The 23,024-nt window shown below is 33.1% G+C and overlaps 4 protein-coding genes across 5 annotated transcripts; all 4 read right to left on the reverse strand.

Moving 5' to 3' along the window:
- Positions 1-1,790: 1,790 nt before the first annotated feature.
- On the reverse strand, positions 1,791-2,922 carry Osi19 (DUF1676 domain-containing protein Osi19). Its single transcript, XM_029304853.2, has 2 exons — positions 2,634-2,922; positions 1,791-2,460 (listed from the first exon to the last, which is right to left on the reverse strand). The coding sequence occupies exons 1-2, from the start codon at positions 2,829-2,831 to the stop codon at positions 1,912-1,914; spliced, it is 747 nt and encodes a 248-aa protein (XP_029160686.2). The 5' UTR covers positions 2,832-2,922; the 3' UTR covers positions 1,791-1,911.
- A 1,820-nt stretch (positions 2,923-4,742) lies between these two features.
- Positions 4,743-6,117, reverse strand: Osi18 (DUF1676 domain-containing protein Osi18). The gene is made up of 3 exons (XM_029304887.2): positions 5,992-6,117; positions 5,469-5,833; positions 4,743-5,307 (listed from the first exon to the last, which is right to left on the reverse strand). Exons 1-3 carry the CDS (start codon positions 6,090-6,092, stop codon positions 5,027-5,029), a joined length of 747 nt encoding a protein of 248 aa, XP_029160720.2. The 5' UTR covers positions 6,093-6,117; the 3' UTR covers positions 4,743-5,026.
- Positions 6,118-7,298: 1,181 nt separating this feature from the next.
- Osi17 (DUF1676 domain-containing protein Osi17) lies at positions 7,299-11,480 on the reverse strand. Of its 2 annotated transcripts, XM_029304841.2 has the most exons (5): positions 10,248-11,480; positions 9,838-10,070; positions 9,507-9,753; positions 9,038-9,437; positions 7,299-8,437 (listed from the first exon to the last, which is right to left on the reverse strand). In XM_029304841.2, the coding sequence occupies exons 1-5, from the start codon at positions 10,891-10,893 to the stop codon at positions 8,302-8,304; spliced, it is 1,662 nt and encodes a 553-aa protein (XP_029160674.2). In that variant the 5' UTR covers positions 10,894-11,480; the 3' UTR covers positions 7,299-8,301. The 2 variants fall into 2 exon arrangements, with proteins under 2 accessions (XP_029160674.2, XP_029160673.2); XM_029304840.2 differs by having other exon boundaries at positions 9,038-9,753.
- Positions 11,481-21,896: 10,416 nt separating this feature from the next.
- On the reverse strand, positions 21,897-23,024 carry Osi16 (DUF1676 domain-containing protein Osi16). The gene is made up of 2 exons (XM_029304902.2): positions 22,523-23,024; positions 21,897-22,273 (listed from the first exon to the last, which is right to left on the reverse strand). Exons 1-2 carry the CDS (start codon positions 23,022-23,024, stop codon positions 21,897-21,899), a joined length of 879 nt encoding a protein of 292 aa, XP_029160735.2.

The raw sequence follows: 23,024 nt of genomic DNA on the forward strand, positions 1-23,024 counted from the left end.
ATCTGCCATATAACGCCATAAGTTATAACGATTTATTTAGAAGTGAAATATGTGTAAATTATAATGTTAGGGAGATTTGAAATCTTTTGCTTATGAAAAGAATCCAAGTTTATATACCTACTATTTTTATTTTTTGTTCTTATATAATATAGAATAATTTAGTCCAAATTCATAAATGAATACAAAATTACATTATCTTATTTTTGAATTGCTATATAATATATAGGCTTTTTTTTAATGATGAAATGTTTGAAAATTTATTTTAATATTTTTTATTTTTATTTAACTGTTTGAATAATAATAACAGATATAATATTGCGTTATTTGTTAAATCTACTAAAAGTTTAATTTTTTAATTAAAATAATAAATAATTAAAACAACTGTAAAACATTTTAACTATCACATCATTATATAATATAATAAAAATCTTTAGCTAATGCTAGGTATATAAACTTAAATTTTTTTCATAAGCAAAAGATTTTATATTTTCCTAACATTATAATTTACACATATTTCACTTCTTTTACAATCGTTATAACTTATGGCGTTATATGCCAGATGTGCAACACCATGATTACAACGTAATAAATCATTATAATAATCAAAAAACTAAATTAAATAGGATTGCAAGTATAAAATTGAGATTTTATCCATTTTTATTTGCATTCATATATTAAATCGTAATCTCTTTCCCTCTAAAACGCACTTACTGCTTTATCATATTTTTTATATAGAGCTCAAATTTAATAATTTTTATAATTTAATTTTATAATATTACAATTTATTTTATATTTATCATTTATTAATTACTTAGCAACGCGTGTAGATTAAAATAATATTTTCTTATATCCATAGAAATTGCAAGTCACATATATGTTAAAACAGTGAAATGACTTCAAAGTGGTGACTTCTAATTAACTTTCGTAAAAGACGAAAGTGATCACATTTGTATGTAGGTCTCCTATAAGTATTTTATAAGTATCACTCGCAATTGATTTGGATTGCAAAAAGCGTTCTTGTAGACTTAGAAAGAAATGCAAATTTAAGATGATATCATACAAATGAAAAAGCAAAGTGTGCTACACAAATCTTAAACATAAAAGTTCTTTCCTTTATTATCTTGGATCAGTTGCAATATAAATATATGTTGCAATTAAATTTTATGTTTAAGATTTGCAGCACACTTTGCTTTTTTATTTGTATGATATAATATACATATAATATTTATTTATTTTTTATTTTTATGAATAAGTAAAACACACAAAATAAAATAAAAATAAATTATATGAAACTATTATCTAAAACCATAAGTCTTATGAAATCTTTGTCTAAAGAACTGTCAAAGATGCTTTATTAATTAAAAAAAAATACATTTGTGACAGAGCTCCAATATATAATTTTTTTTATATGACTAAACACTCTCTAATTGTATTTAATTAATAAGATACAATTTTTCAAATATGGATAAAATATATACATATTGATTTAGAATTGAAAAAATTATCATTACAAATATCTTCTCATTGCATATTTTAAAACATATAATTTCTTTACATATTTAGTCTTTAATTTTTTCTTTTTTTCAAATAAAATTTAATCTTGACTGACAAGTGGTAGATTTTTAAATGAATGTGGTGGTGGAAAAGGCTTATACTATAATAATTTATTAAATAGATTAATTATACTTGTGATTTTTTCTTTTTCTTTCTTTCTTTTTTGAATAAATTTTATTACTAAACAGTAATATTGAGGTAGGGTTGGGAAAGCAAATATTTTTAAAATAAACATATTATAATATAAAATAACTTGAAATAGTTTATTATAATAGTTTATTATAATAGTTTATTAAATAAACAGTATAAATAGGAAACTAAATATTTTACAAAAGCGTCATTAGGCCGATAGTAACATTAGGATTGTGCATGGGCAGAGTATGCAAGATTCTGCGCAAACTGCGAGGAAGAGGGCTGGTCCTGATCTTGGAACGATCTGTATTGAGCTTGATACTCCCAAGGTCCATGAGCAATTGGCGCAGCATGGGAATCAGCGGCGATCTTTTTACAAAGTTGGAAAATGGCCATACCGACGGACACGATAAAGCTGAAGAATGAGAGCTGCAAGGCGTTCCAGGCCTTCAGGCCAAGTACACCGATGGCCAAGGGGATCAAAGTTATCGCCTTCAGGAGAACGAACACGAGAATAGGGATGATGACCTTCTTCAGCTTGGACCTGCGAGCCTCATCGACGGCACGGCCTTGACCGAACTTGACGTCGAAGGTGAGCTGATCGTCCTCGATGTTGCGCGAGCTCACCTTCACGGTGGAGTCCAGCGGCAGTTTGAAGGTCACGTCGTGAGAGGTCAAGTAGGATTGTACAGTGTCAAGGACGGAACCCTCGCTACGAGCGGATACCTCTTCGGCAGGGCGCGAGTTGCGTGAAATCTCCACCGTTTCGAAGACCTGGATAAATCGAGACAGTGAAAATCAGCGGATTTATCTCATTAAAAATAATGAAGTAAATAAATTTATAAAATTTTAATTTTGATAAAATATAAAATGAAAACTAAAATAAAGTGTAAAAGCTATGCGAATTGTTTCGCAAAAGCGTTGCCACCAACATGACTGATATCTACCTTGAAATTATCCTTGCTGAAGATCTGGTCAAGCAGATTAAACACCTTGAATTTCATGCAAGCGATCTCGTCATTCTTCTGCGAGCATTCGGACCTGGATCGATCAACCACCTCGTCCATGGCATTCTTCCAGTTCTCATTCTTGGCTGGTTGCGCGATGGCCAACGCGAATAGGGCGCACAGAATGAAGAACCTCATGGCGCTGGCGGTCAGTTTATATCCGTTTGTGAAAACTTGTAAGGAAATTCTCGTTGTGTACACGATTCGTGGATAATGAATAAGAACGATGGCGGCACGACGACTGATGGCAATAGGTTGGGCAGTACGGTATTTATACGAAGGCCTATCTCATTGAATCGTATAATGCACGTCGAAGAGTCGCGTAGCGGCGTTCGAACACTCCCCCACTTCCGTCCGGGTGTGGATTTTCTTTTCGTTCAGTATGGTCTTCGATTATTGAGGCCTCGCCATGGATCATGCCGCGACTACCTGATGAGGGAGGGATAGACCGTGAGATCGCGCGACACGCTGCAAACGTCAAACCGGGGTAGCGGTCCCGCCAATATGTCATACTTTTGTCAACAGGTCGTACTTTTCGATCATGAAACGCGAAGGAATCTATGATATTAATGAGCAGTAGTTTGCTTTCTATACGACGATATCAAAAGACCTACTTGCGGCGATAAACGTTCGTGGCATATTTTTTCACGCATGGTCTGAAATTAAATTTTTGATAATGAATGCAACCGGATTTTATAATCGGATTTAGTTCGTCGTGACACGAAAACGCACAGAATTAAAAAATCATTAAGAACATTGATGAGAGAAAAGAAACTAATTTATTAAAAATTTCGCAGTTACTTTAAAGCATCAATTGCATAATATTAAAAGTTTGTCTATAATAGAGATAAATAATTTATAAAGTTGTTAATAAACTACTTTTTATTAAACTTGAAAAAAATAGGAAATTAATAATTAAATTATTCAATTATTTCCTATTTTGAATTGTGATAATTAATTCGTGGTCAGAATCAGTATTTACAACTTATTGTGTGTTAGTAATAAATAATAGAATTAAATATCAACAATTGTGAAACTTTCAAAAAATAATGAAGCAAGAAAATTGAAGAGCTATTTATTTCATTTTAATTATATTTCTATTTATAGTAAGTAACCGGAAATCATATGCGCACGTAAGAGTCCTTCATCCTTGACATAGCCATCGTAACATTGGCATTGAATCGAATGATTCATTCATATCACGATCACGACTTTCTCATTCCGTTTTGTCTCTCTATCCTTATGCCATTATCCTTTCTAGAGCTACTAATTTCACCTCACCGAACTTTATTAAATTGTAACTCCTGATCGAAAAGGAAAATAGCACGATGGTACATCAGTGATGCACGTTGCGTGCGAGTTTCTCGCACGAAAATGCGCATCGGAGACACTTTTGTCCTGCCCGACTTCTTCTCTGTCGTAACAATAAAACAGCAACTAGAATTTTGGGTCGAGTTTGCATAAGCATTCAGGCCGTCTCTAGCCGACGAAATATCGATCAACATCTTTCGTGCAATCAGTCAATTCTTTTTGTGTGTTCTCAGTTTGCTTACTTTGACAAGTCAAATTTATATATGATAACAAGAATTCGAGAAGCTGTGAAACGAATGTTGTATTATATTGAGATATCTTATTTTCTTCTTAGAGATGTAAAGCAAATGTTTTTGAAAATACAAGATTATTTAATAGTACAGATCACATAAGCTATAATAGACGTAAAATAGTTTATAGCTACGTAATAAAATGTTTTTAGTAAAAAGTGAGCTCTATATTCTTATATTATAAACATTTTTATACATGATCTATTCTTCAATTTTATTTATATTTATATATAATTGCATATATTCTTATATATAATTTCTATTATTTTAAATCGAGTTTATTAATATAATATATAATTTATTCAAACATTCTACTGCATTTATTATGTATAAAATACAAGGTAAATAATTAACAAATTTATTTCTTCCTTTATTTTAATATATTTTTATAATCTTTTTTTTATTATTTTTTTACAAAATGTAATTTTTTTTAATGTATAATATTAGAGCAATAGTATATTCTTATAGCTGCATCTCCGAGGAAGAAAATGTAAATTAAATTAGAGAAAATATTACATCAGAGAAAAATGCAATAAAAATAATCGATAAGATTTGATTGATAAAACGATTTATGAAAACTAAAAACTTTTATTATACATATTTATTTATTAAGTAACGCAGATGGAACATATATACTAGTACAACTAATAAATATTAAATAAATTTAAGCGGATGAATGAAATGACGAATTTTCTTCTGCATCGATTTTTATATTAATTTCTATATTGATTTTTATTTTCTATAGGCTCTGTATGGTCCATGAGGTGCGGTGTCCCAGTGAGGCGGATGTTCAACAGGTGGATGTCCGTAATGAACAAGTTCGTAAGCGACTTTCGGTTTGGTCAACTTGAAGATCAACATTGCCCCGCTGAGGACCAACGATAAAAGACCCAAAGTTAGCGCTTTCCACGTCTTTAAGGCGATCAAAGCAAGACCAAGAGGTACCAAAGTGGTAGCTTTGAATTTGAGACCAAGTAAGAATGGTATCATCACCTTCTTGACGAAACCACGACCTGCAAATGTATATAAAATTAATGCACTTCTCAAGAAATATTAAATTCTAAAAATATTAAATTTTCCTAATTAATTTTCTTCGCAAGCGGTTTATGTTAAATAATAATTATAGATAAAATTATCGTCTGTAACATATATTATTTATTGTTAGATTACTTACCTTGTTCATTGGAAGAATCACTAAGAGGGACCGTAAGACTTTTTGGCATGCTGTCAGCTAAAGATCTAGGAACAATATTTGATTCCGCTATTGTTTCCGGTAGTTTAGCCTCAAGCTGATGGCTAGACAAATACTTGTCCAATTTCTCGAGCATCAATGTTCGCAGCTTCTTGGATGGATCTGCAGCATCATATTGCGAGGAATAGTAATCTTCCACGCTATCTGCTACCACGGAATCCGCACTACGGCATTTAATTAACGCTAAATCCTCCGTAATTGCCAATCTGTCCTGTTTTGCAGCATCAGTGAGGTAAGCCAACACTTTTGGTTTAACACAAGATAACATGGACTCGCTATCTGCGCATCTGTAATGTTCGAAATTTGTATATAATACGATCATTTAAATATTTCTCATATATCACTGATTTAAATAATTTTTAAATGATGTTTATAACGATACAATTAATTTTTAATAATTAAAATTATTTAGATACAAAAAAGTTATAATATAATCATAACATACCTGTGATAAATTTTTTGCAGGACATCGACAGTGGTCTCTGTTTGTTGCGCACCAGTAAGGGTTGCCAGAAGGGCTACTGACACAAAAGTTAAGAGCCTCATGACGGTACCACCGATTGGTTAGAGGCTAAACACCGAATGCCAGTACGAACGAAGTCAACGGGGTTTTATAGGCGATGGCATTCGTGTACGGTTGATGAATTTTGATTAGAGACGTGTTGCCGGCTGGCCGAAAGAAAAGAAGAAAGCCTTATTATCTAGGGTGTCGATGGTTTCACAAACTATAAATGCCCTGTCGTCCCTCTGGAATGGTTTCGATTTCGACATCCATACCAAATATTATTTCCATTTTTAGAATATATCCACTCGATGAACAGTACTCAAATAAAATATATTTTTGTAAAGTATATTCACATAATAGTTTCAGTAAATTTATAGCATGATTTTTATTAATACAAATATAAAAATAATTATACATTTATCAATAAATTTATAAGTAAAAATTTTAAACTCGAGCTATCGAAATATTAAATCAGATTTTCATTTTTATCCATTCAATTTTTTGAACTCAAATGCAAATGTAAATTTCAACAAAAGAAGAATAAATATGTATTATAAACGTTTTTGATATGTCAAATTTAAAATAATTATATATTATACGCACGATTAAATTATTTTACTTAATAAAAGGTAATTTTATTATAATATAATATTAAAAATGTCATACATTTGCTTTTATTCCGCTTTTTGTTATTTTTGCTTTACTCAATTTAGCAATCTCTTATCTTTATATACCAAGCAATAAATAAAATAGCGATACCACCATAAAATTAAATTGTATATGAGTGTAATTATAATTTTAAAAATTAATATTATCCAAAAAATTAATAAAAAAATGAATAATAAATTGATAATAAATAAAGATACGATACACACTAGTAATAAATAAAGATAAGATACTCGTATACTAACTGAAAAAGATAACACTGTGATTTATCTCTCTCAAATTTATTTTTAAAGAAAAAAATTAATAGTATTTCTGAGAATATTCATGAAAGCGCTGAAATCTTATTAGTATTATATATATTTAATTTACTTAAATTTTTTGCTATTAAAAATATAATGACCACATTATGTGTACAAATATACATTCATTACAAGGATAATGCACATAATAATATAAAAAAACATTGATTTAATGTTTTATTGCAGATAAATTACATTATGATTAAATCGTACAACTATAAAAATATTTATTTAAGTTTTACATCAAAATAAATATATTTATCTAAAAAGTTCATGATGAAATTAAATAAAAAGTAACAGTTGTGTGTTGGGTATGGCACCCGAATATTTAATAATAATAAATTAGTTATTTCTCTAGCAGAATAAATAATTTTTATAAAATTATGCAACAGACGCTATTTCCTAACTAATTTTTACATAACATCACATGCATATAGAAAACACAATAGCTTTTAAATTATTGCAGAACATTATTTAAACATTTTATGTCATTGTATAGTATTCTACAAAATATATAAAGCCTATGAAGTAATAATTATTTTGTATAAGTGAACAGTAAAAATATATATTGTGTAAGAGAAAAAAAATGTTCTTTTTCTTTATCAAATTCTATTCTCAAAGCATAATCGAATTAATAAAATTCCCTATATTTTGAAATCCATAATTTTTAATTACACTAAAAGTTACCAAAAGTAAGAAATCATAAAGCACATTTATAACCCATAAAATGCCACAAAATCCAATGTCGTATCAATCTTATTATATGATTATATAATAATGATGTTACCCCTGGAGAGCGGGTTTTGCTGACAACGTGTCAATAGCCTTCAGAAACTTTGACACATCATCACAAAATCCACTGATTATTAACTCCTTACTAAATTGGTCGCTTAAATTAAAAAAATTAGAATAAATAATAAATATTACATTTAACGCGTGTCGATCACTTTCTTAACTAAATTAATCATTAAAACTTCTACGAGCGCATTTATCTGCGGAACAATTCCAATTTCATTTCTAATAGGAAAATTGGACATTAGTTCTCGCGCACGTTTTATAAATTATATATTTATAAATTAATGCATGGCAGTACCGTTGATCTACTACTTTTATATCGATATTACATTACGCAACTTTACAATATTGATCTATCTGCAGGTTCTACGAGCTTATTGAGCAAATATGTATGTCTAATAACATTTGCTAGATGTAACAGATAACAGCTGTCGTATTCTAATCGCTTTAATACGGTCCGATATAAATTCTACGTTTATAAACGAAGTATTTATTCGGTATTGTTACAAGGATATGTACTGAGGCAATCTTCACCATCTTGACCGTGCCTGGCTGCATTCACGTATCTGTAAAATCTTTCACTGTACACGCTCTCTGTTACGCTGTTCTTCAGTTCCTGTGGATCTCTGAAAATATATATAAATGTTCTAATAAATTTTTTTAATTAAGCCAGTATTATCATAATAATGATAGTAGTATTTTGTAAACATGCGAAAATTATGAATTTTAAGTTACATGCGCGTTTTAAAGTGTGCTTAATTTAAGTCACGTTACGTTTCTTGATCATTACTCAAGTAATACGGTATAAATATGTAACAAAAACGCAACCTAAAAAAATTTAATTAAGAAAAAATTAATCTTCAAAAGCTATAATTGTGCGTAAGCCAGTTATCCAACAAACGTTCCGGTCACAACAAAAACTTTCCGGTTTATCGCATAGCCGGTTCGGTGAAAGCATCTTTTGTAGTTTACGCTTATTGTTAACGGAATGCAAGCAAAACGCAATGCAAAACCAGATAAGCTTGAAGTACAAGGCGCGAATTTACAATCGTGGCATTAAGAAATGGGAAAAAGGAACGATGTAAAATGTAAAAAAAAAAAAGAAGAGGGACGAGAGAGAGAGCCAAACATGACCCGATTAACGTGATTCGGAGCACGCAAGCGATCTCCACCTTTCTCTTTGTGATTGCACCGCGATTTAATCGATAAGCTGCATAGTTTCATACCTGGAAAGCTCGTTTGACACAAGATTACTGTGCGGCGAGTAGCCAGCCGGGTTCTTGTACATACTACAGACGAGCATCTCCCTGCAAGTCTCTTCGTAGAATCTCAGTTGTCCGAAGATGTCGTCCAGTCGTGACATTATCGGTCCGTAATACTCATCATCCGTTTCTTGCTGCGAAATCGACGAGCTCTTGGCGGTTGCAATAGGCGTCAAGAGCCTCTGATGAGTTAGTCGTACATTTGGCGCGAACACGGTGTAAGGATTCTTCGCCGATGTCTTTGTACCGGATACGAGATTTGCGGGATTTATCGAAAGTACAGTAGCAGTCGGCTGCGCCGCGGGTCGCCGATTGTATTTAATGTCGTTCAGATATCCGGAGTAGGCCAAGTTGTGCGCGCCAGCTGTCATTGAATTATCTAAATAAGATGATGCAATCGGTTCTACGTTTGGCATATTTTGCGGCAACGGACCTGAATACGAGAGACCGGAAACTGGACTTGGAGCTGGAACTACGCGATTCAACTGTTGACTGGCCTCGTAGGACTGACCGGCTTCGTAGGGCTCGTCGTAAGGTTCGATGCCCCATTCTTTCAACGCTTCCATATCTTTCCGATACTGAACATGAGGGTGGGTGTAATCGTAACCGTTGAAGTCATCGCGATGGTAATAAGATGGAACGGCTACCGGAACCGGCACATGATGATGATGATGCGCTACCTGAAATGAAGATTGTCAATTAAATATTGCATATATATTTTAAACAAAGTTTAGATGAGAGATAGAGAAAAATCACACGCATACTTGATGATGATGATGATGAAACTTGGTAGAGTGAGACGCATAGTAGCTGGAGCAGAGCTTGAAAATATGCGCGAACGCAGGAATGAAGAACAGCAGCAGTTTCAGGAAAAGTTTCTTCGCAGCTCCCACTCCGAAGAGAAACGGAATGATAAACAGGAACTTCACTTTAATCAGCTTGATAATTAAGAGAAGCGCCAAAAAGCTGGTTAACAATTTATTCTGTACGAACTTTTCTAAAATAAAACAAAAAATATTATATATTATAAATTTTGTCATTTTGATTGATTTTATAAAACAATTAACAAATATAAATAAATAATAACATTTATCGTTTTTGTAAAACAATAAATATTATTTTCTCAATATTATAAATAGCACATGTGCTTATATTAATTGTTAAGGATGCTCACTGATTTTTTTAAAGAAGATTCGTCCCTCTTGTTGTCCAACTTCTTGATTTCCAAAATCTACTCTGAGAAGAGCTCCGGTCTCGTCTATCTCGCGTGGGCTTATCTTCACAGTTGTGCCCTCGAAAAAAAACTGCGGAAGTTGAATTTGGTAATTTCGCGTCGATAAAAATTTCATTGTCTTCTGTCGTAAAGCGTTCGTGATTTCTTGGAGTGGTGATACCGGTTCATCCTCAAACTTCCGATTTTGCTCCTTCGCTTCTTCGTCCGTTTCTCGATGGCAGCCATTCGCGTCGACGTCATCCACGAGATTCTCACGAACGTTATTGGAATTTTCCGTTTTAGGACACGTATCGTAAGTAACATTATTTCTCGTGAGTAATAGACCGTCGAAAATGGTGATATTATCTCTCTCGATGAATGTATTATCAAGATAGGTGTACGCGTTCTTTTGTATGCAGGAAAACGTCACTCTCTTATCGCAATCCCTGAAGAGTCCGTGCCAGAGCTCGTTTTCCGTCTCGTTGATATGCAACGTATCAAGCTTCAGGATCTTCGCAAATAATTTAAGTTTCTCGACACTGAACAGGCTCGAGTGTGATAACGTTATCAAGAGACATAGCAGGAACAACGTCGATCCCCAATGCATCTTCGATAGCACTTTTGAGAGATTAACTACGTTTAATTTAATTTGTATATTTTATATTTGACTCGGCTTTTTTTTTTTTACTTGTATATGACCAGAAATATGAGGTAGCGTACCGGAAGCACTGCACGCTCTGAATTGTACACCACCGGCGGTACCACTGGCCAATTACTTATCTAGTAACTGAAACCGGCGCACTTTTCATTTTGCAAATGAGTCATCGTCACTTCGTCCACGTACACGTCCAATTCTTTGGTATCTACCCGCGGTCATCACATGCCCTTTCTACTTATTGGAGATCTCGCTGCTCAACGTCAACCCTCCCTCCTACTTCCTATCCAAAAACCTGACCTTCTCCCACCTTTTTATCGGCAATCCTCTTCTCCGCGCGACAGCCTCCTCGGCTTCTCCTTCGGCGCGACGTGCAATCGGCAGACTCTGCCGTTGCAATCACGTTGCATCGCAGACGTCGATCATCGCGTTACTAACGTGCTCGTGACTGTTGTCACATCTTTCGACCTGTCTCGTCTCCTTTTTACCTTTCTTTTTCTCTGTCTCACTCTCCTCCGTCGCAGACGCGCACCGTTCGATCTCTCGCTTCGCACTAACCACGGGCCTTTCCGTTCTCGCTTACAATTCACCTGAACGTCAAGTATGTCAAATGCCCTCCTACTCCTTCTTCTTCGACGAGAGCTCCTCCGTGGAAGGTCATTATCGTCTCCTCTCGGACTGCAACCGGCCAGGTCTGCGGTTACACACGCGCGCGTTTAAGACCGTTGGGCTCCTGCCCGAAGACCTGGTCAGATGCATCATAAATATGCAAACATCTGGCGGGACACGGGAGCTCCTACGATCAAGTAGGAATGTCGTGTCTATTCTCATTTTTTTCCCAAGGTTCAATTTTCTCGAGAATATCTAATGATATTCAGTGGTTCCCTATTTGTATTTCTGTATATTTGTATTCGTATTTATAGTTGAATGTTAAATTATCTTGAAATTTATCAAAATTCACGAAAACTGTATTTTCTATTTATGCAATTTACTCGCGTGGAGGTGAAACTTGAATAACTTTTGTTTAATTGCAGGAAAAGATCTGCCTCGTACTTTTATTACATCTTGCACAAGATTATATTCTCTGTAGGACATCTCATTAATTTTTCTACATTCGCGATAAATATGTAAGATACAATTAAGCTTCAAATTACGTATATTATGGAGTGGCACGCAATGTCGCTTTTTATATAAAAAAAGTTAATTATGGTCATTCATGAACTGTCGGTCGCAGTTCGTTTCTTCAAAAGATGATGATAGCAAGAAATTTCCAAGTATATAGTTGAATTGTCACATGGTCGGCCATTTATACGGAATTATATACATATACTTCTGCTACGTGTTCCGGTGAAAATATAGTTCAACTTCCTTATCCATGTGCCGATATAATGAATAGAAATTAGTAACATCAAACTAGAATTAAAATATCATTATAGTTGTAAAAAATAAGATGTTAAAATCATTTAGATGCCATAATAATTAATTGCAAGTTGAATTTAAGTGCACATATATTCAATGAAAATATGTATTGCACATATTGCATTTAAATATAAGTATAAAATTATTTATTTGCGTATATAAATGATTCAGTAAAGATATTTTTTTAAAGTTTACTGTTTGCATGTAATCTTTATGTATGTGTGTCAAGTCAAAACGCAAAATAAGAATCTATTTTTATCGAATTTTTGATAAAGAGATGTTTTCCAAGATTTAAGTTTCTCTGACACATATTTTTTAGACCTATTTTTTTATTTTACTTTACTGTTTTATTAAAATAATCAGCAATAACGGCGGTTAAGAAAAATTGTTGACGTTTATAAAAATGTTTTAATATGAAATGACAGCGACAAATTATCAGGTAATTAATATCTGTATTTAATTTGGTAGTAAAATTTTTTTTAAATCTTATTTATGTGCTTATATATAATAGAAACACATACTTACACACTTTCAGATCCGTGAAGATAGTGAGGTATTTATGAATGAATCCCAGATAGTGAATAGTTTTTTCCACGTGAATGCTAGACCATACATGCACTATGTTTCTTATTGGTACACTGAAACAACACTGTACGTTAAAGCATAATAAAAAAATTCCACATTTATGCATGAGCATTATCATAATGAAAAAATTATGATAAAGCAAGTAGTACTATATACAGATAAACTCATTTATGATTCAACAATGTAATATACTTTTACTTTGTGAAACATCGTAATTCTTAAAGAAATAATGTTTTATGATCTTTGAAAGAAATATGATATTTACGATCCTTATCTATATATATGTTTTACTACGAATAGTTTTACGATCCTTATCTATATATATGTTTGAATGTAAAAGGAAAAATCCAAACAAAATTAGATATTATTATTACTGCTTTTCTAACTTGTCAATCGCGTTTCTCAGGCTTTTCACTAGATAGATTTCTGGTGAAGGTGTTCTCATTATTCCAGCCAGCAACTACGCGATCCATTAAATCCGTATCTAACTTCTACTTAAGTGACAGTTAGACTATCTTCTTCGTCTTGCTGATGATATTTTTCGATAATTTTGATAATGCAATATAATAATAACAAAGATACTTGCATTATATATTACATCTATATAATGTATTTTTATATACTTCCTAATTTTGTGAAAACAATTTTTTTCTCTCAATAAAATTTTATAAAAATATATTACGGTCGTCACGTTTCTCTTCTTGCATTATATTCCAAAATTTTAATATACATATGTGTCTACATATATATCACATAATATTAAATATATAGGTCACATAATATTAACCTTAAATATATTAAGATATTACTAAATTTTTATTACTATATTTTCATTACGATGTTTTTTGAATATAAATGCTTTTTTTTTACATATAAACGAGTTTGAAAAGTAGGGCATTGATCTGTCAAATCGGTCCGGGTTGAAAAAACAGAGAGGTCGTCTCAATAACGAAGAGCATTTCTGGGGAAATTATCTTGCAATATACTACCAAGTAGTTGATCGAGTGGGCCAAGCGAGTGGACCGAATGAATTCCATTGACCCACTAATGAAAGATGCTACAGTAGGTTGAGGCGCATGACCGGCTTACGCGTTCGCTGCCGAAAAGCCGATCGAACACGCACAAGACGCATTCAACGAAACAGGATTTCACGTTGGGAATTTTGTTCCGCCACGCGAAGATTTGTCTTGCCTCTCCGTTGACGAATGTAAAATATAACGTGCACGCGCGTTCTTTCCCATTTTACCTCACTTCTTCTGAGCTCTCGATACCCATGGAGGAACAAGAGGTTCATTCAACACTTTAACGTAACCCAGTTACGTCTTGACCATAATTCATCATATAATGATGAGGGCGACAAGAGGCTGCTTCTTCATATCACTGAAATATAAATGCAACATTATTATATGTATATTAAAATTAGCTTTTTGAAATTTAACTTTAAGTGAAAATATCAGTTTATAAAGCAATTAGTACGCACGTGTGTGTAAATTTTGAGGAAAACGTATACAATATTAATTTTATTTTATTTATGATGTACTAAAGCTTCTCAGAGGTAAACCAATTAAGAAATTCATATTATAAGTATGAATAATTCGTTTTTAAGTATATTATAAATTTTCCTTGAGAGTTAATATAAGATGTTATTATTGTGCAAATCGTACCGTTGAAATATACATTTGATAGAACTTCGCTTGATGAACTTGCTTAGCAATTTTAGTGATGGTTACCAAGTATATTAGTGGCTCCACTGCACATACACAATCACAATTTCTCTTTTTTGCTTAATTATTTCTTCATATATAATCTCGAAAAGAGGAAGCAATCTGTGCCGGTCTGACTGTAACATATTATTTGGGATATGTCAGTCACCTGTGACAAGTGCGTCTGTATATACATTAGAAAGTATTTCGGATGGTAGATAGTAGTAGAAATTGTTAGCGTCGTAAACCAGAAACGCAAACTTCAATAGCGATAAGAGCCCCAACGGAAAGTATTTGCGGTGCATCGAAACTGGTTTGTACGTGCACAAAGTGAACCAAGCAACTGGGACATGTCACATATTGGATGAGCGATAAAATTTAAGCTTTATTACCTGTTTAAAAATGATGCATTGTATGTTAATTGAAGTGAGTTTCATTAAAAATTATTTAATAATTAATGAGTTATATATATATTAGAGAAAATACATATATTAGAGAAAATTTATATTTTTTTATTTTATATTAGAGAAAATTTATATTTTTTTATTTTATGTTAGAGAAAATTTATATTTTTTTATTTTTAATACTTTGAATTTTTATTTCTTGGCATATGACTTTATTTATCAAATCATTTTTTAAAGATTGCTTTATTTATCAGTTACAAAAATCAGTTTAAAAATTTTAATTTTATTATAAATATTTTTAAATGTATAATATAAATTTATGTATAATATAAATTTAATAACATAAAAAACTTTCAATTTTTTTTAATTCTACATTAAATTTAAATTTTATTTGTAACAAAAATATATTATAGCTTACTATCTACCGACTATATCACATATATCATGCAAATGAAAACTGTCATCAAAGAATCAATCATAATTTTTTCATCCTCTCATTTTTTTGACAAAGAGCGATGACGTTTACTTACCCACTTACCTATCTTTCTACACTTCTTCCTATGAATCAAGCAACATGCAAATATAATATTATAGCACCATCTCTGACGGAACAAATAGTATACTGCATTGCCTCATGTTACGCAGCATAGACCGCTGTCCAGTCTCCTTCGTTACGTCACAAAGTGAGGCGGTGAAATAGCTTTCGGCATTTGTAACAGATACATATATATGTATGTATATAAGAATAACTAAAAACGGAAACAGAAACATCTTATTAAATATGTAGATATACGGAGATAAATATTGGAAACAAACTATCACATCCTTATTGTAATAACTGATATTACTTGAGTTAATATTAGAAAGAATAAATATAACGGAAAGTTACAATATCTTTTTTCTCTTAAGCAAATTTTATCAGAGCGTAGAAAAAAGAAAAATTATTTCTATGTTTTTATTATGCAATTATAAATTTTTATGTTTTTTTTTATAATTATTATAATTTTAATTGTATAAAAATCAATTACTTGATATTTTTTTCAATTGCTATTATGAGATGCAATAAGGAAAGTGACCCAACCGATCCTCAACGCAATATGCATCTAATTCCGGAACAGGAAATCCTCTTTTTGTCGAACGATACGAACACTTTCGCCGCTTTTCCCGATCACGAAAGGGAACGGGATCCCGTTGATCAGTCGGCTATCTAACGGGAATCGGCAAATGACCTCGTGGCTTAAAGCAGGCGCTTCGTCACCAAAGCTAAAGGAGAGCATCCTTTGAGAAAATCAAATGCACGGCCATAAAGGCACTCACTCGTGTCGCTGTCCAAGGAGACAGCTAAGGATAAATTCACTTGCCGTTATTCTTTTCAAATCAGTTCACGTTGCTACCGAAAAGATTACGTGTCGAGAATCTCAAGTAGATAGTCAATGCACTAATGTAGGTCGATCATTGGGCGAGTAAGAAGCTTGGACGACTTAAGAATTTGGTCGTGTATAAAGTTCACTATAGTGTAACTGAGTTCCTCCTAGATAATTTTGAATGAAAATAATATAATATCCATTATGTATATATTCAAATAACAATTACTTACCTTTAAATAACAAATTTGTTAAGTATTATTAGTTTATATAAAAATTATATTTGTAAAAGATCTTTATTTTATTATTTCTCCCGAAGATTATATTAATTTTTTTTTTTAATTTTAGATAGACCAACTAAATTTAAGGAATTAAATCATTTTTTCAATCTAACAAAATTTCCAAATAATACATTAAATTTTTAACGTATTAGTACCATTATCATTTTATAAAGAACTTATTTGCTGGATAAATAGTTAGCAACTCAATAAATTCAATAATTCGCTGAATGGTGACAAAACGCTAACATTGGAAAGTTGATGTGAGAAATATCTCTTCAAATAATGACTAAATGACTGCGGATAAATAATTGCGGTTGATTTTAGCATGAAAGGTCATGCGGAAAAAATAAAAATTTATAGACCATGACGTAAGAAAAAACCCGTTATAGGCCTCGAATATGGTTTTTTCGGTCTTTCTTCAAAATAATTTGTATATATTTACTAAATCTAGATTTTAATCAAATATACGAATACCTTCGACACCTGGTGTTGATATTCTTCACGCTCTTGGTGAAGGTTCTCAACCGGTATACTAAATGTACCAGATAAAATGGATTTCATACACTTCCGGCAACATTCAAAGTCGGTTACTTACTAGAAAGTAATGAAAAGAAGCTTGGAAGACTCTTCAGAAGATCGCGCTACTATCTTACAAACAAAATTAATAAACAATTTAAAAAATTGTCGACAAAAAGTTTATAATAATAATTATTAAACTAAAAATATTATTACTAAATTTTTATTAAATTAAATTATTGTATACTTAATTACTAAAAATTCTCTTATTTCTCTTTTTAAATATATCTATATCTTCTTAATTTTCAATCTGATTTTTATTCAAAAACATTTCTTACAAAAAATGTGAACAATAGGAATAAAATACTTTTTAATAATTGTATAACGATTGTAATATTTTTTATTTATAAACAAGCATACAATAATGTGTCGTACAATTATAATTGATTTAAATTCCATGAAGCATACCCTTAGAATGCGGCTCGACTTGGTGTAATTCAATTCTTATATTCGAATTTGACGATGGAATATTATTAGAATTTTTTTCAGCTGTAGCCTGCCATTCATTCATATATGTTATATCTGTCTTATGAGTAACATCAGGTTGATTTGTGCTTGTTGCAGAATCAACATTTTTTTCAGTTACATTAATGAGATTGATAGGTGGGTTTCTGTTGAAGATGAAACTTTTTTCTTTCGCACTTACTGTTGTTTCTACCTTCGAATTATTTTTTACCGAATCAGCAGTTTTATTGATGCCTCCATATTCATAGAAAGTCTTGTAATTTGTTACGTTCCAATTAGGAGTCACGGAGTTTGAGTTTATTTCTGATGGTGATTTTCGATAGTCTTGATAGTCTGGATAATCGATACTCTCCGCGTTCGAGATAACTTCTCCTACATTCGGGATGTGATTAAGTCCATCATTTGCGGTCATCTCCTCCTTAATTATTTTGTCGTAGGATAATGTCATCGGCCGTTTGTGGAAGCTGCGACCCCATCCACCTCCGCCGCCGCCGTAGCCACCGCCTCCTCCTGAAGGGGGACCATAACTACTTGATGGAGGTGCACCATAACTATCACTAGGTGGTGGTGCACTATAACTACTTGGTGGCGGTGCACCATAACTACCACTAGGGCCACCACCACCACCACCCGAAGCTTTCGTAAGAAGTACTATTTCTTTGAGTTGCCCTGGAAAGTGTTACCAGAACAGAAATATAGGTGTTTTATGAAGATATTTAGTTTTGTTATTTATAGATTTTGTTAAAAGATTGCTATTACATTAAATATTTTTTTAGATTGTTAAAAACTCTCAAAGTTTATGGTAACCAAAATTTTACAATAGAACAATCAATGTAAATTAGTGTGGGCATTGAAAGATTATTTAGATTTCAATTAGACACAAAACATAAAAATATTAAAACAAGATTATTTTAGATTTCAACAATTAGACACAAAACATAAAAATATTTAAGACAGATTATTTAGATTTTAACAATTAGACACAAAACATAGAAATATTAAAATTTAACAAGGAATAATCAAACCTCCTCCACCTCCACCTCCACTCTGCCATGGTCCTCCGCCGCCGCCGCCGCCTCCACCTTTTCCAAATTTGTTCATAAGCATCATCATGGAAAGCATCAGAGACATACCGCCCATCATCATACTTTTCATGGCCATCAATCCTATCAAGTATTTAATTATTTTATTATAATAAAATATTTCAATATGCATGTGATGTGTGTTTCTTAAAACAGAACAGAAATATATATAACTGGCTTTTAAATCCGCGTTACGCGCGGAAATATATATCAAGATTTTTTTTGCAATAGAACGAAAATCGTGCATTTTTATTTGCACGATTTTTTCAAACTATCTATTTATATAAGTATCTTTGGAATGTTCTAAACACATTGGCACAAAATTTCAAAACAATTTTTTTTCACAAAAACAGCTTTTAACATGAAAAAAAATAAAAATTAAAAAATTACATAGTATTAAATGCTAAAAGTCGGTCCATTATTGAAGAAGTAGTTTGTAGTCAGACAGACAGACAGACAGACAGACGGTACTTATACATATGGATATTTGAATAGTGAAAATATGTGCCCGATGCAAAGAGAGATCATGGAAGAATATAAAAAAATAATATACCTATTAGCTTCATTTTCACCATCATTAGCATGCCCATCATCATCATTTGGCATCCTCCTTTTTTACCTCCACCTCCACCCCCCCCGCACTTGTCCTTACCACCGCCGCACTTACCTCGTCCTATAACAAATGATATTTAACTGTAAGAGCAATAATTTCTTCAAGAACGCACAAGTGTTCTGAAGATAAAGATTTTCAAGATTTGTAAAAGATATCTGAGGATTTAAAATTATCCATTAAAGATTGCCATCTAAGATATCTATATTGCGTGACTAATATTGTTTTAATATCCTTTGCATTAGTTTTAATTTCCTTTGCACCAACCTTCCACTACAGCTGCATCATCGTACATTACATCGATCTGATTTTTTTCACGCTTACTGTTCCATCTAGGCAATGTGATACGCAGAGTAAAGGAATTGAAAAAATCATCCAAGCTGCGTTCGATGCTAACATCTGTATTATTCATTGCTCGACCGTCAGATGTATGTATTGTTCTGATCTTCACCAATTTTATGTCTTGCCCGAGCAAAGTAATCTCATCAAGATGAGTTATTGTTTCTAAGAAACGGACGAAACGTTTCTTGATGCAGCCGAGCGAAAATTCAATAACGCATTTGCCAATATCCTTTACGGGAAACCTCGGAAAATGATCGTCGTCCTTGTTTTTCATGGAATCATTCCTGGCTGCTGGAACGATCTTAACGTCGATCTTAAAACCATTCTTCTTGAGATTGAATAGTCGACGTTCGACCGGCGCCTTGCGCAATCCCATATCAAGGATGTAATCCTTAACGTTTCGGATCTCATTTTTCTCGTACGCATTCGCATGGATCGCGCACGCAATCAGCAAACAGAAGACGAACATAGGTTCACGCACTCTTGCACGTTGAGTGGTTAACGATGAACACCGATGACGATGATGAATGACAGAAATATGACTTTGAGAGGATTACACTGACTGACACTGACTGATCTCCGGATCATCGCAATCGTTTATATACAATGAGATTTATGTCATTCGCGGTATCCTCGCGATGCTTTGTCACGATTGTCATTACTTGCAGCGAGAGACAAGTAGTCATCTAATAATACGATTGAAGAGGCAAATCAAGAAAGGATCGAAATCATTCATCGGGTTTCAACCACAACTAGATGGTACACGCAATAGTTAAAGCAAACGTTTCCGGATGCAGCATTACGAGCTGTATTACGTTGACACGCTTATAGAAACATTTCAAAGAGTTTGAGACAGTTTGTGCCACTTACAAATTAATTACTAACTAAAACTTATAATTTATAAGATCTACGACATTAAAGCAATAACAACTAATAATTGAAATAGAATTAATACTATCTGTTGACATATATCGCTTAATTAAGCGTTTGATTTTTATATTTTGTTATATTTTTATTTTTCTTTAATATATCAGAACATTTTCTTATGTAAAATGTAATATTAAATTGTTTTTTTATTATTTATAGAAAAATATTTCATTTATTAGTTGCCAAATGAATTAAGTTGATGAATTAAATTGATTAATAAATTAAAATAAACGCGTTGCTCTATATGATTTAATATATGATTATGATAATAATTATATTTTATTTCAAATACTTCGAGCACATTATGTACATATATGTGTACATGTGTGAGTGTGCTGTGTATGTATGTAATAATACATATGATTATGCGCGCCTTGAGACTCGCAATACTTTATGATCTGGTGCAGGACTGCCAGGTTGATAGTTGTCTATGGTGAAGGTGCTAGCCTTATTACTTCTTAATTGGTTCGTACATTCACCTTCAGAGATATCTAAGTTTAACCGTAGCAATTAAATTACTATAACAGTAAACATGTGCACTTTTCAGCGCGTGATGCGGTTAAACGATGTATTCACGTTGGCCAGTTAGAAAAGTTCAGTGTAATTTTCTCATTTAAATTAACAAATTCCTGATGACTATCGCTAATCACTTTACGACAGGCAGTCTTATTGCAGCGTGCATATTCCGCGATTCTTGATGATTGCTGCAATTAGTAATAATGACAACGCGTTATGTGTCTTTACAAATGTTCTTTATTATTACAACTTTAACAGTAACAAAATAAATATTCAAAAATCATGTACATGATCTTGGGCAATCTGCGTGCACGACGATGATACGCTTCCCCAATAGACGAAAATGCAACGGCGGCCGCAATAAATATACGTAGGTAACTATAAATAATAAATAATATGATAATTCATGAAGCGACGAAAAGAAGCCAGATGAGATCTTAGAGAGGCGGATCAAAAGTGATAATGATGGCGAGACAGAGAAGAGAGAAGAGAGACGAAGCGAAGGTAAGAGGAAGACGTAGAAAGATAGGCATGAGGAGGAAACGCGATAGTGCGTTAGAGGGTAAAAAGAAACGGCAAGGAAAAAAAGAAACGCAGTGAGGTAGAGATGTGCTAAAGATGGTTCTGTCGTGTACCGGCGAGTGCGGACGCTACTCATCGGATTAGATCATTGGGTTGAGATTAGTTCTGCAAGATTGATCTGCGATCGCGCGCGTTGCCGTATTTCAGCACGGCCTGTTGAACCGTATCGTGAACGGTATCGAGGGATCTTCCATATCCAGAATGTCCGAATCCGTGTCCGTGATGCTCCTCCGAGCTATGCGTATGCGAGCTGCTGTACACCGGCTTGCTAACGATTTCGTACGTCGTCTTCTTGTCGTGACCGCTAGTCAGGGACTTGAGCCCGATGATGGCTGATAACATGAGTGCCATCAAACCGGTCATCAGGGCTTTTCCGGCGAGGAGTGCCAACGCGCCGAATCCCATCGCGCCGAGAGTTGCCTTCATCATCATCAGACCGGCTAACAGACCGCCGTGATGCTTGTCCTTTTTACGTCCTGTGATAAATATAAAAAATGATAATTAATAAATAATTTAATTAATTAATCTTGAAATATATATACTCGCATAAATAATCGAGATATGAAACACATTGATTTGATCACCTTTTATATAGTAAAATATGCTCAAATAGTGAAATAGTAAAATAAATTATCTGTTTTTAAACTGTTTGATTATCTAATAATTCTTGTTATTTGCTATTTTCTTGATTACTTAGTTAAATAATGAAATTAAGAAATTCTAACCTGTTTCAACATTTTCTTTGCCACCGAAACCAAGTTGCGCGAGCGCATCTTCGTTAAAGCTCCTGGCAGCTTCAAAGGTTTTTGGATCGAAAAGCTTGATAGAGATTGAGTGACTGTTAATGTAACTGCCGACCTTGTGAACCAAATAAGCATCCAATCTCTTCTCAACGTCGTTCGGGAAGTCCCTCGCCAAATTGGCGACTACTTCCGATGCCGGAACATTGGCAGAACTGTTCTCCTTGATCACAGATACACCCGGCAAGATACCGATGTTCTCTTGCTCCGACAATTTATCCAGGAAAGACACCACGTCCAGCTTGAGGCATGTGGCACTGTATGACTTTCCGCAATCTTTGTTTAAATTGGACGCCAAATTTTCCGGCGCTTCTTCTATCAATTGTCTCGAGGTGCGTCTCTCGATCTCTGCACTGACGCATCCCGAAAGAACAAGTACCAGAAGAAGGAGATGACAACGCGACAATTCCTGCGTAATTCCTTTCAT

Source organism: Nylanderia fulva, unplaced genomic scaffold, assembly GCF_048542155.1.
Source record: "Nylanderia fulva isolate GAGA-0341 unplaced genomic scaffold, ASM4854215v1 Scaffold13, whole genome shotgun sequence".
Taxonomy (NCBI): domain Eukaryota; kingdom Metazoa; phylum Arthropoda; class Insecta; order Hymenoptera; family Formicidae; genus Nylanderia; species Nylanderia fulva.

Bases quoted from the DNA above. Each gene is read 5' to 3' on its own strand.
- Osi19 (XM_029304853.2), bottom strand. From the start codon at position 2,831: ATGAGGTTCTTCATTCTGTGCGCCCTATTCGCGTTGGCCATCGCGCAA. The intron at 2,461-2,633 runs GTAGATATCAGT...CGATTTATCCAG, and splicing joins TCAGCAAGGATAATTTCAAG to GTCTTCGAAACGGTGGAGAT.
- Osi18 (XM_029304887.2), bottom strand. From the start codon at position 6,092: ATGAGGCTCTTAACTTTTGTGTCAGTAGCCCTTCTGGCAACCCTTACT. The intron at 5,834-5,991 runs GTATGTTATGAT...CGAACATTACAG, and splicing joins CTGCAAAAAATTTATCACAG to ATGCGCAGATAGCGAGTCCA. The intron at 5,308-5,468 runs GTAAGTAATCTA...ATACATTTGCAG, and splicing joins TGATTCTTCCAATGAACAAG to GTCGTGGTTTCGTCAAGAAG.
- Osi17 (XM_029304840.2), bottom strand. From the start codon at position 10,893: ATGCATTGGGGATCGACGTTGTTCCTGCTATGTCTCTTGATAACGTTA. The intron at 10,071-10,247 runs GTGAGCATCCTT...GTTTTATTTTAG, and splicing joins AATCTTCTTTAAAAAAATCA to AAAAGTTCGTACAGAATAAA. The intron at 9,754-9,837 runs GTATGCGTGTGA...TCTTCATTTCAG, and splicing joins TTCATCATCATCATCATCAA to GTAGCGCATCATCATCATCA.
- Osi16 (XM_029304902.2), bottom strand. From the start codon at position 23,024: ATGAAAGGAATTACGCAGGAATTGTCGCGTTGTCATCTCCTTCTTCTG. The intron at 22,274-22,522 runs GTTAGAATTTCT...TATTTATCACAG, and splicing joins CAAAGAAAATGTTGAAACAG to GACGTAAAAAGGACAAGCAT.